The 16,118-nt window shown below is 33.5% G+C and overlaps 3 protein-coding genes across 3 annotated transcripts in view; 2 read left to right on the forward strand and 1 right to left on the reverse strand.

The window, feature by feature from the left end:
* Positions 1–16,118, forward strand: part of LOC139521850 (hephaestin-like) — a 331,235-nt gene that overhangs the window by 304,762 nt on the left and 10,355 nt on the right. The gene's annotated exons all lie outside the window — the stretch shown is intronic.
* LOC139521852 (serine/threonine-protein kinase 32B-like) overlaps positions 1–16,118 on the reverse strand; it is a 65,997-nt gene that overhangs the window by 40,407 nt on the left and 9,472 nt on the right. The window contains exons 3-4 of the mRNA XM_071315512.1: positions 7,870–7,925; positions 3,879–4,204 (exon numbers count right to left, since the gene is read on the reverse strand). Coding sequence (XP_071171613.1) covers positions 3,879–4,204; positions 7,870–7,925 — 382 coding nt within the window. The remainder of the gene's footprint in view (positions 1–3,878; positions 4,205–7,869; positions 7,926–16,118) is intronic.
* LOC139521853 (craniofacial development protein 2-like) lies at positions 8,559–13,469 on the forward strand. The gene has a single exon (XM_071315513.1). It carries the CDS (start codon positions 12,151–12,153, stop codon positions 13,195–13,197), a length of 1,047 nt encoding a protein of 348 aa, XP_071171614.1. The 5' UTR covers positions 8,559–12,150; the 3' UTR covers positions 13,198–13,469.

Below are 16,118 nucleotides of genomic sequence, written 5' to 3' on the forward strand. Positions count from 1 at the left end.
TGTATACAGGCAATTGCGGGAAACAAATCTCCTTAATTTATACATTGGATGCCAATGGGGTTTCTCATAGACACAAAACAAAATCATTATGCAGGTTTAAATATAACGCACCTCATATTTAGCATTTTAATAAAGGTACAGTCACCAATCCGTTTTGTAGAGTGTTTGTCCTGGATGACTTAGTTCATCAGAAATTTCCAAGGTTGATGGTCATTGGGCAAATTCATTTGATTGATAAAATGCCATACAAGATGAGCAGCATTTTTTTTTTTAATTTTTCCAGTTGATTTCTGAAAGCCTTGGGAACTACTAAACTTGATATGATTTCAGCTGGCAATTGCATTAAGCTTATTTAAAAAAAAAAATTCTATGAACAATCGAAACATGAGCATATCAGATTTGAAAATTATAGTCCTGATGTCATCATATATAAATGTATTGTCTCGAGACCACAATAGTCAATAACATGGATACCTCATGTCTTACATAATGGTAATCAAATTCAGAAACATAACATTAAAATTGGCTAATTATTGGAAACTTACCGGTAGTACATTGACATAGTTTTATAAATATCAAATTGTTGACATCAGCATTCACATGGTCAACTAGCACTTTACAATTCAGACTCAGTTTGTTGGTCAAGTATACATTTCACACTCTGACCTATGATGTCACATTCTCAATATGCATTAAACTTGCCACTGGACATGAACAAAGACTAAAAATATAATCTTCCCGGCATTCATCAGTAGCTTTTTTTTTATGTTTACTTGATTGTTTTCATATGCATTCAACACACATCGAAACCGGAAATGTACTGGGTGATATATTCGTGGATTAATACTAAAATCCAATTGATTAGGAAGCAGCATTTAAATTCGTGTCATAATGAAAAATGGTACATGTCTGCAAGGTTGTGATGCCAGAATCCCTATATTTTGGGAAGCCAGCATCCGGATATTTTGGTATGTCAGCATCCAGATATATTGAGATGCCAACATCCCGATATTTTGGGATGCCCGCATCCAGATATATTGGGATGCCAGCATCCAGATATTTTGGGATGCCAGCATCCAGATATTTTGGGATGCCAGCATCCGAATATTTTGGGATGCCAGCATCCAAATATATTGAGATGCCAGCATCCCGATATTTTGGGATGCCAGCATCCAGATATATTGGGATGCCAGCATCCGGATATTTTGGGATGCCAGCATCCGGATATTTTGGGATGCCAGCATCCAGATATATTGGGATGCCAGCATCCGGATATTTTCGGATGCCAGCATCCGGATATTTTAGGATGCCAGCATCCAGATATTTTCGGATGCCAGCATCCAGATATGTTGGGATGTCAGTTTCCGGATATGTTGGGATGCCAGAATCTATAAATAATTGGAAGCCAGCATCCAAACGTTGAGGTATTCAATATGAAATTAAAAGAATTACATCAGCATCTATCAAAGGCGAAGATGCAATTTTAATCGTTTTCTTCATTATCCGCAGACACATTTTTGAAATATGCTATGTACAGAAATAAGAAGTGCTTTTTATACAAAACAATTTCACAACTACAAAAGTTGTTAATATAATCGAGAGACTCAGAGCATCCATAATCTTTAAGACCCAATAAAATTCATTATGTAGCATCTACTATTCATAGAAATAAATGAATCTTTATGATTTTTGGTAAAATGAGCATATGTTGATACTTAAACAAATGCAATATAGTAGAAATATTCTGAATATGGAACATGGCCGTAACATTTTCTCTGAACATTGAAAAATTTATTAGAATACAACATAATTTTACCTTAAAAATTCAAAAATTGTCAAAAAATTCTCTTTAAGCATATGAGAATTACAAATTTTAGTTGAGAACACATTCAGTTCATATAAGCTTTTAACACCTTGAACTAAATACACTTGTAAGATAATGGAAGCCTTAACTGTCTAGACCTTACTACAATTGTCAGTTCATAGAAGCCAGGAAGCAACTAGTCTTTCATTTAATAGTTATTTACACTGATCATGAGACAAACAAATAACACTGACATTGTTGCACCGTCAGAAGGTATTAAACTGACCAATATATTCTGTCTGATAATAAAAGCCATTATGCAAATACTATATATTCAAATAACAATGACAAGATTAATTTCCTGTAAAGTGTTATGAAAATGATGTCATACAGGAGATTGTCCAACATCCCGACTGTGCAAGGGCTGTATGGCCAGTCAAGGTCGTTAAAAACTTCCATTTGTCAATACTGAGGAAATTTACATAAAAATCATAGATGTACATGAATTGTATTCATCTCTACAAAAGTTGATGACACAGTATTAAAAACAAGAATGTGTCCAAAGTACACGGATGCCCCACTCGCACTATCCTTTTCAATGTTCCATGGACCGTGAAATTGGGTAATAATCTAATTTGGCATTAAAATTAGAAATATTATACTATAGGGAACATATGTACTAGGTTTCAAGTTGATTGGACTTCAATTTTATCAAAAACTACCTTGACCAAAAACTTTAACCTGAAACTCCCACTTTCATTTTCTATGTTTAGTGGACCGTGAAATTGGGGTCAAAAGTCTAATTTGGCTTTAAAATTAGAAAGATCATATCATAAGCAACAAGTGTAGTAAGTTTCAAGTTGATTGGACTTCAGCTTCATCAAAAACTACCTTGACCAAAAACTTTAACCTGAAACTCCCACTTTCATTTTCTATGTTCAATGGACCATGAAATTGGGGTCAAAAGTCTAATTTGACTTTAAAGTTAGAAGGATCATATCATAAGCAAAAAGTATACTAAGTTTCAAGTTGATTGGACTTCAGCTTCAACAAAAACTACCTTGACCAAAAACTTTAACCTGAACGGACGAACAGACGAACGGACGCACAGATGGACGGAGCCACAGACCAGAAAACATAATGCCCCTCTACTATCGTAGGTGGGGCATAAAAATCATAAGATCACTGTTGGAATCAACTGATACATTGGAATGGTAAACAAGAATGTGTCCATAGTACATGGATGCCCTACAGGCACTATCATTTTCTATGTTCAGTGGACCATGAAATTAGGGTCAAAATTCAAATTGGCATTACAATTGAAGAGATCATACCAAAGGGCACATGTGTACTAAGTTTCATATTGATTGGTCTTCAACTTCATTTAAAAACCAACCTTGACCCAAAACTTCAACTGGAAGCCAGACTGACAGACGGACGGATGAACGGATGCACAGACCAAAAACATAATTTCAAATTAAGAATGATTGACTGCATCTAGACATTATTTAACACTGTTAACTGTCATAACTTTTTTTTTAATTTACTGTAATTTCTGAGAATGTTGTAATCTGGTAATGTTTTTACTGTAAAATAATTACCGTCACTTTGTTACTGCGCAATATTGTTGCCTAATGAGTACACTGTGGACTTAAAGTGTTCAGTACAGGAATATGATTCACCATACTCAAGCTGTCACATCAAAATTAATGATTGTTAGCCAGTCAACACTGAGGTTGTGAGGTCGAATCCCGCTCATGTGGGTTCACTTGACTCCAATCTTAATTGACTAGGATTGTCAGTTTTTCTATCGAAGATCAGGTTTTCTCCGGGTACTCCGGCTTCCTCCACCAAAAAAAACTGGCCGCCAGTAAATAGCCTAAATGTGGTGCTTAAAAGTGGCGTTAAAACACCAAAAATCAAATCAAAATTAATGAAGTGCTTGGAATTGTTTCATACTTAGGTTACATTGTTTTCTGAGAGTCCTTACCAAAAAACTGTTCCCCAAATTTTTTGGTCAGCACCATGCAATTTTGGATCTGAGATGTGCATTCTATGCAATGACTAAATTTACCTGTGAATTATATTATTCTGTTGAAGGTAATCCAGCGCCAATGCTATCTCACAAACATACAATCTGACTTGATATTCATCGAAATGTACTTCCTGTTGAATATGGTACCGTAAATCACCTCCTAGAAGTAGGTCCACCACCATAAACATGTCTTCTTCGTCTTGAAATGTGAACCATAAATTGACGAGAAATGGATGTTCCAAACTAGTTAATATTTCTATTTCTCGATAAACATTCCAGACAGAATCTTTTTTGATACACATTAGTTTATTCATATACTTCATAGCAAACATTTTCTTTGTATCTTTTTTCTGAACAATGCAAACCTGAAACAAGAAAATAGATGTTCAAATTATTACTGATTATTTGCACCAACACTGGATAATATTTCAAAATCATAATCATAGTTTCTCTTCCAAAGTATGGAGAATCAATTTGTATTGTCCAATGACATGGTCACAGCCTCCAAAAATAAAGGGGTAAGAGACTGTGAATATCTCAGCCAATACCTTTTTCGTGAAACCGTTTTCCAGTCACAAAAAAGGTCTTTCAAATAAAAAGACAAGGAATGTTGGAATTCAAAAATAATTTGTTTAAATTTGCCACACTTTTGTTCCCGTTCCTGTTCCAAACCTGTGACCCCATTACTGGTTCTTCTTTACTCTAAGTATTCTTTTAATCACTTGTTGTTGGCTGATTTATTCATGACTTTTTATATCATATAAACATCCAGCTATTTTAGAAAACCGTCTATAAATAAATTTATCATGGATACAATGATTAATACTTAGTCTACAAAAGGCTATTATATTATCATTGTATGTAAACATTTTCATGACTTTCTATTTTTGTCATTAGGTTCGTGTCTTTTTGAAAAATACAGAATATATACTCATGCCTATTTGAAATGTGTTTAACTGTTACTTCAGGTTAGGGCAAAGGTTGATGCCTGATAAAAAGCTTAAACACGCTGCATGTGTTTGCCCCTTACAGTCCTCAGTCAGGAACCTGTTGTTGCAGTAATAGTCGTTTGTTGATTTGATTTAAAAAAACATTTGTTTCTTGTTTTTTTATACATAGTAGACAGTTGGTTTTCCTGTTTGAATGGTTTTACATTAGTCATTTTGGGGTCCTTTATAGCTTGCTGTTTGGTGTGAGACACAAGTCTCCATATTGCAGGCCCTCCTTTGGCCATATATTGGTTAACCTTTTTACAAATTATGACTTGGATGGATAGTTGTCTCATTGGCACTCATACCACATCTTCTTCTATCTATCTTATAGTTTTGTACAGTTAAATGTGAAAATCTCATTGAAACAATTTGATTGAAAGATGGTTGTTATAGATGAGTTTCGCATACTAGTCTTAATCATGGTAGCCAGTTTTTATGGTGAAGGAAGCGGGAGATTGAGCCAGGACAGAACCGCAACCATAGACAGGATATCCATGTTAAATAATATTTGACATGTATGAGTCAAACGCACCTAACGTCCTTGCCGTGCACTGAGAACATCTTTAAACCAATATCCACTAACTGACTCACATGTGTTTAAACAATTTTACATTAAACTGAAAATTGAAAATTTGTGTCCAGAGAACAATTTCTGATCCATAAAACCGGCATGCTGTTTGTATTAATTGCAACACAGAAGTGATAATTAAATGAATTTGTTCATAAAAATTCCATTAAAATTAAATTATTGATAACTTTTCATTAAAACATACTGTTTGGACTGACAATTTCAAAGATATTAAATATGTCAATTTGTACAATTTGCACAATTTTCACTCAATATAACTTGTTTAGAATTTTCAGCTTGGCATTTTATGGTCATTAAAGTTAATTACAGCATCAGAACAATTGTTTCTGAGCATAGAGAAGATTTTATGGCACAATTAACTTCAAAAGGGGATATTGTCGTGCATGAGAAATTCGTTTAAGAATTAAAGTTTTTAGGAAATTCAATGCAGCAGCTAAAAGTTATCATTGCATAATATGTTCAAATGGGGATTTCTAATACAGCCAAGTGTATAATTAACTGTTAACTCAGAGCCATGTCTCACATTTTGTAATTTTGATTGTAAAAAATGTATTTGCAAATGATGAAATTAAAATGGCAATATTCAAACAAGTAAACGATGCAAAATGAACCATGACTGAAGGTGCAGTTGCAGAGTCAGCTAATCATAAACTAAAACATTGTTGATGCCGCTGCTTTAAACAGAGTACCTAAGTCTCACTTTTTTTAATTTCATCTTTGTGAGACTGTTCAACTCTAAAAAAATATGGCAAAGTTTAAAGTTCATTGATTGTGACTATTTTTTTAATCAAAAGCAGAAGTACTATCATTGATGTTTGTAGGAAAGTCTAGAGGACCCTGATTTTTTTAATTTACAGAAATCTGCTTATATTCAATCACAGCGTCTACCTATTTATATGAGCTCTAGTAAACTCTACAGGCATCTGGCCTACCGGCTGACCTACATGTCAAACACTGTTTAACTTCCCTTTAAAATTAGCAAAAACAAGAATGTGTCCAAAGTACACGGATGCCCCACTCGCATTATCATTTTCCATGTTCAATGGACCGTGAAATTGGGTAAAAAATCTAATTTGGCCTTAATAGTAAAAAGATCAACTAATAAGGAACATGTGTACTAAGTTTCAAGTTGATTGGACTTTACCTTCATCAAAAACTACCTTGACCTAAAACTTTAACCTGAAACTCACACTTTTAATTTCTATGTTCAGTGGACCATAACAATGGGGTCAAAAGTCTAATTTGATTTAAAAATATGAAAGATCATATCATAAGAAACATGTGTACTAAGTTTCAAGTTGATTGGACTTCAGCTTCATCAAAAACTACCTTGACCAAAAACTTTAACCTGAAACTCACACTTTTAATTTCTATGTTCAGTGGACCATGAAAATGGTGTCAAAAGTCTAATTTTGTTTTAAAATAAGAAAGATCATATCATAAGGAACATGTGTACTAAGTTTCAAGTTGATTGGACTTCAGCTTCATCAAAAACTACCTTGACCAAAAACTTTAACCTGAAACTCACACTTTTAATTTCTATGTTCAGTGGACCATGAAAATGGTGTCAAAAGTCTAATTTTGTTTGAAAATAAGAAAGATTATATCATAAGGAACATGTGTACTAAGTTTCAAGTTGATTGGACTTCAGCTTCATCAAAAACTACCTTGACCAAAAACTTTAACCTGAAACTCACACTTTTAATTTCTATGTTCAGTGGACCATGAAAATGGTGTCAAAAGTCTAATTTTGTTTGAAAATAAGAAAGATTATATCATAAGGAACATGTGTACTAAGTTTCAAGTTGATTGGACTTCAGCTTCATCAAAAACTACCTTGACCAAAAACTTTAACCTGAAGTGGGACGAACGGACGGACGGACGCACGAACGGAGGCACAGACCAGAAAACATAATGCCCCTCTACTATCATAGGTGGGGCATAAAAACTAAAACATTAAATGATTGAGTTTTGCCGATTTTTCTAATTCAATGTAGACACCTTACTATAGATGATATTACAGTGATTTCAGGTCTAAAAATAAGTTTATATTCTGTTATATATTGCCTCAATGCATATCCCCGACTTACATGACTTTTCAATCACATCATAGTTTACGAAGAATTATACATGGAAAATTACTGTAGAGATTACATATCTGAAGATATGTCTTAACAATGCCGCTATAATTTTCCTAATCAATTTCAGAAGAAGTATCGTGCAACATGACTTTTATTCAAAATCCATAATGGCTTAGAGTATATACCTTAATGCACTTTTCATGGTTTCAATAGTGTCATGTGTTATTAGAAGGAATCACTTATTAAACCTGTTTTTGTAAGAGGAAAATATTGATTTTCACTACAGAATCTTATAAATTTGAAAGTTTTAAGGGTTAACGTAAACAGAGAACAAACCTTACAAATCTGTGATTTTATGTAAACATTACCTTTCCAAAACTTCCTTTTCCAATGGCTCTAAGAATTTGAAAATGGTCAAAATTCACTGAAAATATAAATATAAATTGCAATGAATAAATAAATAGAAACAATCATAATAATTCATTGAGTAAATTTTTTTTTTTATTTTTTTTTTCTGAGGGGAGGGTTGGGTTCTGTAAAGGATTTTAAGTTGATGTCAGAACCTTGGTAGTCTGTCTTATTTATTCACAACAACAAGATTCTGTCGTTTTAGAGCATGACATATATTATACTGCATATTGCTGACAACTAAATCTTGACCACTTGATGTCAATTGTGTCTTTTATTGATATTGGGTTGCTGTTTCATTTAAGTATGCACAAAACATCCCTTTATTCATTTTGTATTTTTTTCACCTACATGTCACAGCGTTCCTGAAAATCTGTACAAGATTTCGTTTGAATTTAATCAATTGATTGTCAGTATTTGAAAGTTCTATAAGTAATAATGACTATATCAGGACAGACAGTTTTATTGGTGGAGAATGTCTGTAATTTCCAGAACCACAGACATTAGGCAGGAAATTTGAAAATCCTTGTGATTTGAGATTAAAGTAATAAGGACCTGCCATGAGTGGGGTCATAAATTTTTTGTTATTTTGGGGTGAATAAAGACACCTCTCTATTGTTGATTATTGACATTAAATGTCATTTGGTTTTTGTGTCATTGAGATGCTGTCTCTTTGCTGTTGACCCCACAAAGTAGTCTAACAGAAATGCAGCTCACTTTTGCTACAAACAGTATAAATTCACCATTGAAAAGTAGTCATTTGATTAATTAAGATTACATGGAACAACATTTTGAAATATCCCCCAAAATATACTTAAATATACCTATAATCTTTCTTCATCTTCCTTCATGGAAATTTAAAAAGTTTTATTGTTTAAGTTAGAGAACCCTCTATGTAAGAATTTCTAGAATTTGTGATTTAATGATCAAACATGTGTTAATATCATGTACAATCCTTTAAATTCAATTGTTCCAGAAGTTTAAGAGCTAATTAAAGCTGACTATTTGACATTTAAGTAAATTTCAAGCTTTTAAGAGATCTTATTTAATCATTGGAAATACTGATATCAATCTTGAATAAATTTTTGATTTAAGAAATTAAGCTTATCATGAAGATTCAAAAATTGTCTTTATGTGCAAAGTTTGATTCAAAATTGGATAAGTGGTCTCAGAGGGGAATGATAAATTGTGAAAAGTTAACAAATGACAGATCAACCAAATAATGGCAATAACTAACATTTGGGCCTAGTTCAGTAAAAGTGTCAAACGTACATTATTAGGACTTTCCATTTTTTAAAGTTTTGTAATATGTTTCTTAGATATTTAGTATACACTATCAAACAGTTCATATGCTTTTAAAACTGGCTTCCCTTGAACGAGTAGGAGTTATCTCCCCAAACACTTTGTTTCATAAAAGCACTACTTCTTTGAAAGTGTAAAAGATACTTGAACTGCTATTTATCCAATTGATAGATATATTCTCAGGAAGTTAACAATAAATAGACCTAAGGGGATCTTGAGACTACATTGGAGTTAACTCCTATGTATGTGAAATATAGTAATGGTCGACCCTATAAACCGAATGTGATAGAGACCTAGGGTATTTTGATTTAAGGTCCTTGATCCACCAAAAAGGTTTTTTTTACTTTTGATTGTGATCCACCAAAAAGGTTTTTTTTACTTTTGATTCTGATTCCAACTCTTCAGACAATGTTTGAAGCCATTAAACTATTCAATTATCCACAAAAGAAACGTCAGTGACACTCAAATCAAAAAAGTTAAAACGGCCAAATAAAGTACCAAGTTGAAGAGTTTGAGTACATGTACCAACAATTCTAATCGAAAAGGTTATGCCAAATACAGCTAGGGTAATATAAAGTCCCAAAAACCATCTGAAAATTTATATGGTTTTATTTCATTCAGTAAAATGAGGAAGAAGACACCAAGGGAGAAATCTAAAATTGTAAGTTGAATAAGAGCAGACGACACCATGACGTTTAAGAAAGGACACCATGACCTAAAAGAAAGCGTAAAAAGTTCTAACAATTTCCTCAACTTTACAATACACACAAAAATCAAATTAAAGTTAATACTGAAAGATATATCTTCAAGCATAGTAGGTAGAGCCAATCAAAAAGGTAAAAGTACTAACTAAGATTAAACGTGAACTCTGTAATTACAGAAAAAATACCTTATAAATATCAAAAGATTTAAATTAATACTCTGCAATTTATAAACCTTTGACAATACTGTATTGATGAATGTCATTCTCTTAATTCTGATAAAGTGTAATGATCTATCTCTGTATAATTTAGTGCTTTTTCTCAACTGATGTTGACGATGATTGAGCCTATATATCGATCCTACCGGAGAGAGAAAAAACGTCGGTCCCTAAGGGCAACAACATCTCTGCTCTATGTTTTACAGATGTCTCGAAAAATGACAGGCAAAAGGAAATTGAAGAAAATCCTTGCATAATTTTTCATTATTATATGACTATTTTATCTATTTCAAGTACAATGAAGTATTGTCTGCCACCGTAACAATAAATATGTTGTATATTACTTCAATCTTATGGCTTTATTCATAAGGTAATTTAAGTTTTCTGTTAAGAAAAGACTGTTAAGTAATACTGCAGTCAGCAATAAAAAGATGACAAGTGATATTCCGGTAAAAACTATTCAAATGATGTGGATTGAAAAACCTTGCTTGTTGAAATTCCGCTTAACCCAGATGGTCGATCAAATATGAATAAAAAAAACCAAAAAAAACATACATTTAATTTCAAATTTAATATTTGGGTTTCCTTGGTTCTACGATTGGTAATGTTTATAATAGATGATTTTGACTATTCTTTTAAAAATACAAAAAATTGTCTATCAAATTACTGATAGTATATCATCTGCAAACTAAAAGAAAGGTCTTGGAGTATTCAATTGTTCGAGTTGTTCACTTCATGCAGTGGTTCAAGTCTGCTTTTTTATGACTAGGTAGCTGTGAAAAGCCAAGTTGTCTCTAAGCTTTGGAACTTAATCATGACAAACAGTTTCCAGTTTTAGATCAAGGCCATTGGATGAATTAAACCAAAAATGTTTCACATTAAAACTGGTCCCTTCTTAGATGTACTAATTGTAAAGGAAATGTGTTGACATGATTTGTTTATCCGTGTCTCTGTTGTTCAAATCAACACTGACTTCAATTTTGTACACTTGTGCTGATTAACAAATAATTTATTTGACATCTTTATCAAGTCTAAGAAAGTCATAAATATTTTATAGAGCATTGATTCTTTGAAAGTGTTGTTGAAATGGCTGCAAATTGTTATGACCTAATTCTAATTTGATCCACCAACAGCTATCAATTTTCCCAACCTAATTTTGCTGGGATTTCATTTTTATTATACTGCTTGAATTTATTTACGGTACATTTAACATTGAAAAATGTTAAAATAGCGCGCTGCATTCCTCATTTCTTGTTTTGAGTGAAGTTGTGACAAAGCACTTCTAGGAATATGGTGTATATATAAAAAAAGATGTGGTTTGATTGTCAATGAGACAACACTCTACAAGATACCAAAATGACACAGAAATTAACTACTATTGGTCACCGTACAGCATCCTGTTATCAACATTTTGGTTTTTGTTTAAATCTTATGAACATATCTGTACCATATTTGACTTGATATTATCATATGGGTGATGAGAAACCTCCATTGATTTTGGAGTCAATAGATTAAAGGTCAAGGTCACAACAGCTATTGCAAGACTCATATAATGAATTTGGCTATTTTTTAGGTACTTTTTGTCATATAGCTCTTCAACTGTTTAGATTCAGATAAATCCTTGACTTTCAAATATTTAACTTTGAGCTTTCCTGATGGAGGTGAATCCAGAAAAGCTCTACGGACACATTAAATTAATAACGTGTTGTTTTCATTCTCATATTTAAGCAAATTTTGTAGTTTTCAATGTTATCTTCCAAAGCATATGTCATACTATACCACAGTCTTTTGATACTGCTTTAAGGGATGAGACAGATTCCCATTGATTTTGAGAACAAAGATCTTAGCCACAGCAGCTATTGGCAGAATAACAATGTTGGTTTTAGGATTTTTTTCTTTTAAACCAAATGACCATCAAGATGGAATGATGCAGGACAATCAAAACTAACATCAGGAGAGATGATTATATACTCTGGACATATGGAGAACGCTCAACATTCTGAAGGAGTTGCCATTATATATGCTGTCAAAAGAAGCTCAGAAAACATTAATTGGATGGGAGTCAATAAGTGCAAAAATCATCATGGCAAAATTCAAGACCAAAAATAAAAGGATATCATTAAACATCATCCAATGCTATGCCCCTACAAATGATGCAGAGGACAATATCAAGGAAGAATTCTATCAATTGCTGGAAGAAACCACCAGGAAATGTAGCTCTAAAGACATCACATTCTTAATGGGAGACCTAAATGCTAAAGTAGGAAGCGACAACACCGGTTATGAACAAGTGATGGGAAGACATGGGCTAGGAGAAATGAATGAGAATGGAGAGCTCTTTGCCAACCACTGTGCAAATCACAATCTGGTCATCGATGGAACAGTTTTCCCACACAAAAAATGTCATATACATGTAGCAACATGGGTATATCCAGACATGAACACTGAAAACCAAATAGAGCATGTCTACATCTCCAAGAAGTTTAGGAGAAGTTTACAAGATGTCCAAGTTAAAAGAGGAGCTGACTCTGCCACTGACCACCCCCTTATTGTAGCTAAAGTCAAATTGAAGCTGAAGAAACACCAAAATATTGAATCAACAGGAAAAGGATTTCACATATCAATGTTGGAAAACAAAACAAAGAAATCAGAATTCCAGATAGAGCTAAAAAATCGCTTCTCAACATTTCAGAATGCAGCAGAGGAAATAATTTCAATAGAAGATCACTGGCAAGAGATTAAAAATGCTTTCACGACAGCTTGCGAAACATCAATTGGTTTAAAAAATAGAAAACATCAGGAATGGATAACGCCAGAAACACTTGTAAAAGTAGAAAAAAAGGAAAATATAAAAAATATCCTGAACAACAGCAAAACAAGATCAGCAAAACAATCAGCCCCAAGAGAGTATACTATAGCTAACAAGGATGTCAGGAACAGTGCAAGGAGAGATAAGAGGGCATTTGTAGACAAACTGACAACAGAAGCAGAAGAAGCAGCCAGAGCAAACAACATCAAAGCTCTGTATGACAAAACTTCTAACAGGGAAATTCCAGAAAGCAAGTAGACCAGTCAATAGCAAAGAAGGGAAAACACTCAACACACATGAAGAGCAAATGAAAAGATGGGTTGAGCATTTCAAGAATGTGCTGAACCAGGACCCACCTGTTAGAAAAGCTGACATCTCACCCTCGGAAGAGCTTTTGGCAGTAGACTGTAAAAGACCATCAACAAAAGGAATAAAGAAAGCCATAAAAATGCTAAAGAACAACAAAGCTCCAGGTCCTGACAACATACCTGCAGAAGCACTGAAAGCAGACATTGAAACATCAACTCAAATGCTATATGAGCTGTTTGGAAAGATCTGGGAAGAAGAAGAGGTCCTGCTAGAATGGAAAGAAGGACACATGGTAAAGCTTCCAAAGAAGGGCAACTTACGCATTTGTGACAACTATAGAGGAATAATGCTGCTATCAGTTCCAGGGAAAGTTTTAAATAGAGTTATGTTAAACCGACTCAAAAATGCAATAGATGAAAAGCTTTGTGACAACCAAGCTGGATTTAGACAAAACTGATCATGTGCAGACCAAATAGCAACCTTACGTGTCATCCTCGAACAATCACAAGAGTTCAATTCATCACTCTATTCCGTTTTTGGTCGACTTTACCAAAGCCTTTGACAGCTTAGATAGAGATGTGCTGTGGCAGTTGATGAGACACTATGGCATTCCTGAAAAATTTAATACCATCATTCACCAAACCTTGCTTGTTAATGCCTCATTGGCTCGAAAAGATTCCTTTAAATTGTTTGGCTTATAGACCAAAAGTCAAAGTGACAGCAACTATCAAAAGACAAAATTTTTGGCACAAATCAGGATTCAATATCATTTGTCCAACATCTCTTTCAACTTCGCTGGTAAATGCCTATTTGTAAGAATAAGGTCTATATAGATTTTGGTGTCAATATGTCAAAGGTTAAAGTCACATTAGCTATAGCAATAAATAGACTGAATTTTTGGAAAGATTTCTTCCAGGAAAATATCTTGTAGGTGTATCTAATACTTATTAATAGAATACTACAGTCATCATGCAGCTTATAGCCACCTGGTGGCACCATCAGATGCTGATCAACGATTTTGAAAAATGGTGGCCTGCATCCCTAACTAATCAGAATTTGTACTAGAACTGGTAAAAAGCCTATAGTAACCATAAATGAAGAGGGGAAGCTGTATACCTCCCTAAAAATCCTTCCCTGACCATATAAACCAGATGCAGCTTTATACGACCGCAGAGGTTGAACCCTGAACGGTTGGGGCAAGTATGGACACAACATTCAAGCTGGATTCAGCTCTAAATTTGGATTGTGATAAAATAGTTGACACAGCATAGGTTTCGGACACAGAATGAATGTGGTCTTATGAACTTAAAATATTGTTTTTGCCTCTGAGCAATTCACTATGCTGTTGAATATTAATCCTCTCAAAAAAATGTTTGAAGAAATTTTCTTTATTTATGAATTCTGAAAATGAGAACAATTTAACCCCCACCCCACCCTATTTTTTTTCACATCCCCCTTTCCCATTTTTCAAAACTGATCTCAATTCAAATTTCTAATGGAGTTTGCAACAATAACTACTCATTTAAATACATCATAAAATATTAAAATGTAACAAAAGGTGCTTGTTATCACTGAATGGTAAAGAATTTTTCTTGCTATTGCACAATATTGTGCAATTAGATATTTCTTCCTATTGCACAATACTGTGCAATTGAAAATATTTGCTATTGCACAATACTGTGCAATTGAAGATTTCTTGCTATTGCGCAATACTGTGCAATTGAAAATTTCTTGCTATTGCACAATACTGTGCAATTGAAGATTTCTTGCTATTGCTGAATACTGTGCAATTGAAAATTTCTTGCTATTGCACAATACTTAGTATAATAATTTTGGATCCTGATTTGAACCAACTTGACCAACTGGGCCCATAATCAAAAATCTAAGTACATGTTTAGATTCAGCATATCAAAAAAGCCCAAGAATTCAATTTTTGTTAAAATCAAACTTAGTTTAATTTTGGACCCTTTGGACTTTAATGTAGACCAATTTGAAAACATGACTAAAAATTAAGAATCTACATACACAGTTAGATTTAGCATATCAAAGAACCCCAATTATTCAATTTTTGATGAAATCAAACAAAGTTTAATTTTGGACCCTGATTTGGACCAACTTGAAAACTGGGCCAATAACCAAACATCTAAGTACATTTTAAGATTCAGCAGATCAAAGAACCCCAAGGATTCAATTTTTGTTAAAATCAAACTAAGTTTAATTTTGGACCCTTTGGACTGTAATGTAGAGCAATTTGAAAAAGGGACCAAAAATTAAGAATCTACATATACAGTAAGATTCGGCATATCAAAGAACCCCAAATATTCAATTTTTGATGAAATCAAACAAAGTTCAATTTTGGACCCTTTGGGCCCCTTATTCCTAAACTGTTGGGACCAAAACTCCCAAAATCAACCCAACCTTCCTTTTATGCTCATAAACCTTGTGTTTGAATTTCATAGATTTCTATTTATTTATACTGAGGTTATGGTGCGAAAACCAAGAATAATGCTTACTTGGGCCCCTTTTTGGCCCCTAATTCCTAAACTGTTCAGACCTCAACTCCCAAAATCAATCCCAACCTTCCTTTAGTGGTCATAAACCTTTTTTTAAATTTCATTGATTTCATTTTACTTATACTAAAGTTATTGTGAGAAAACCAAGAATAATGCTTATTTGGGCCCCTTATTCCTAAACTGTTTGAACTAAAACTCCCAAAATCAATCCCGACCTTCCTTTTGTGGTCAAAAACCTTGTGTCAAAATTTCATAGATTTCTATTTACTTAAACTAAAGTTATAGTGCGAAAACCAAGAAAATGCTTATTTGGGCCCTTTTTGGCCCCTAATTCCTAAAATGTTGGGACCAAAACTC

The sequence above is a fragment of the Mytilus edulis genome, chromosome 4 (assembly GCF_963676685.1).
Source record: "Mytilus edulis chromosome 4, xbMytEdul2.2, whole genome shotgun sequence".
NCBI lineage: Eukaryota > Metazoa > Mollusca > Bivalvia > Mytilida > Mytilidae > Mytilus > Mytilus edulis.

Bases quoted from the DNA above. Each gene is read 5' to 3' on its own strand.
- LOC139521853 (XM_071315513.1), top strand. From the start codon at position 12,151: ATGCTGTCAAAAGAAGCTCAGAAAACATTAATTGGATGGGAGTCAATA.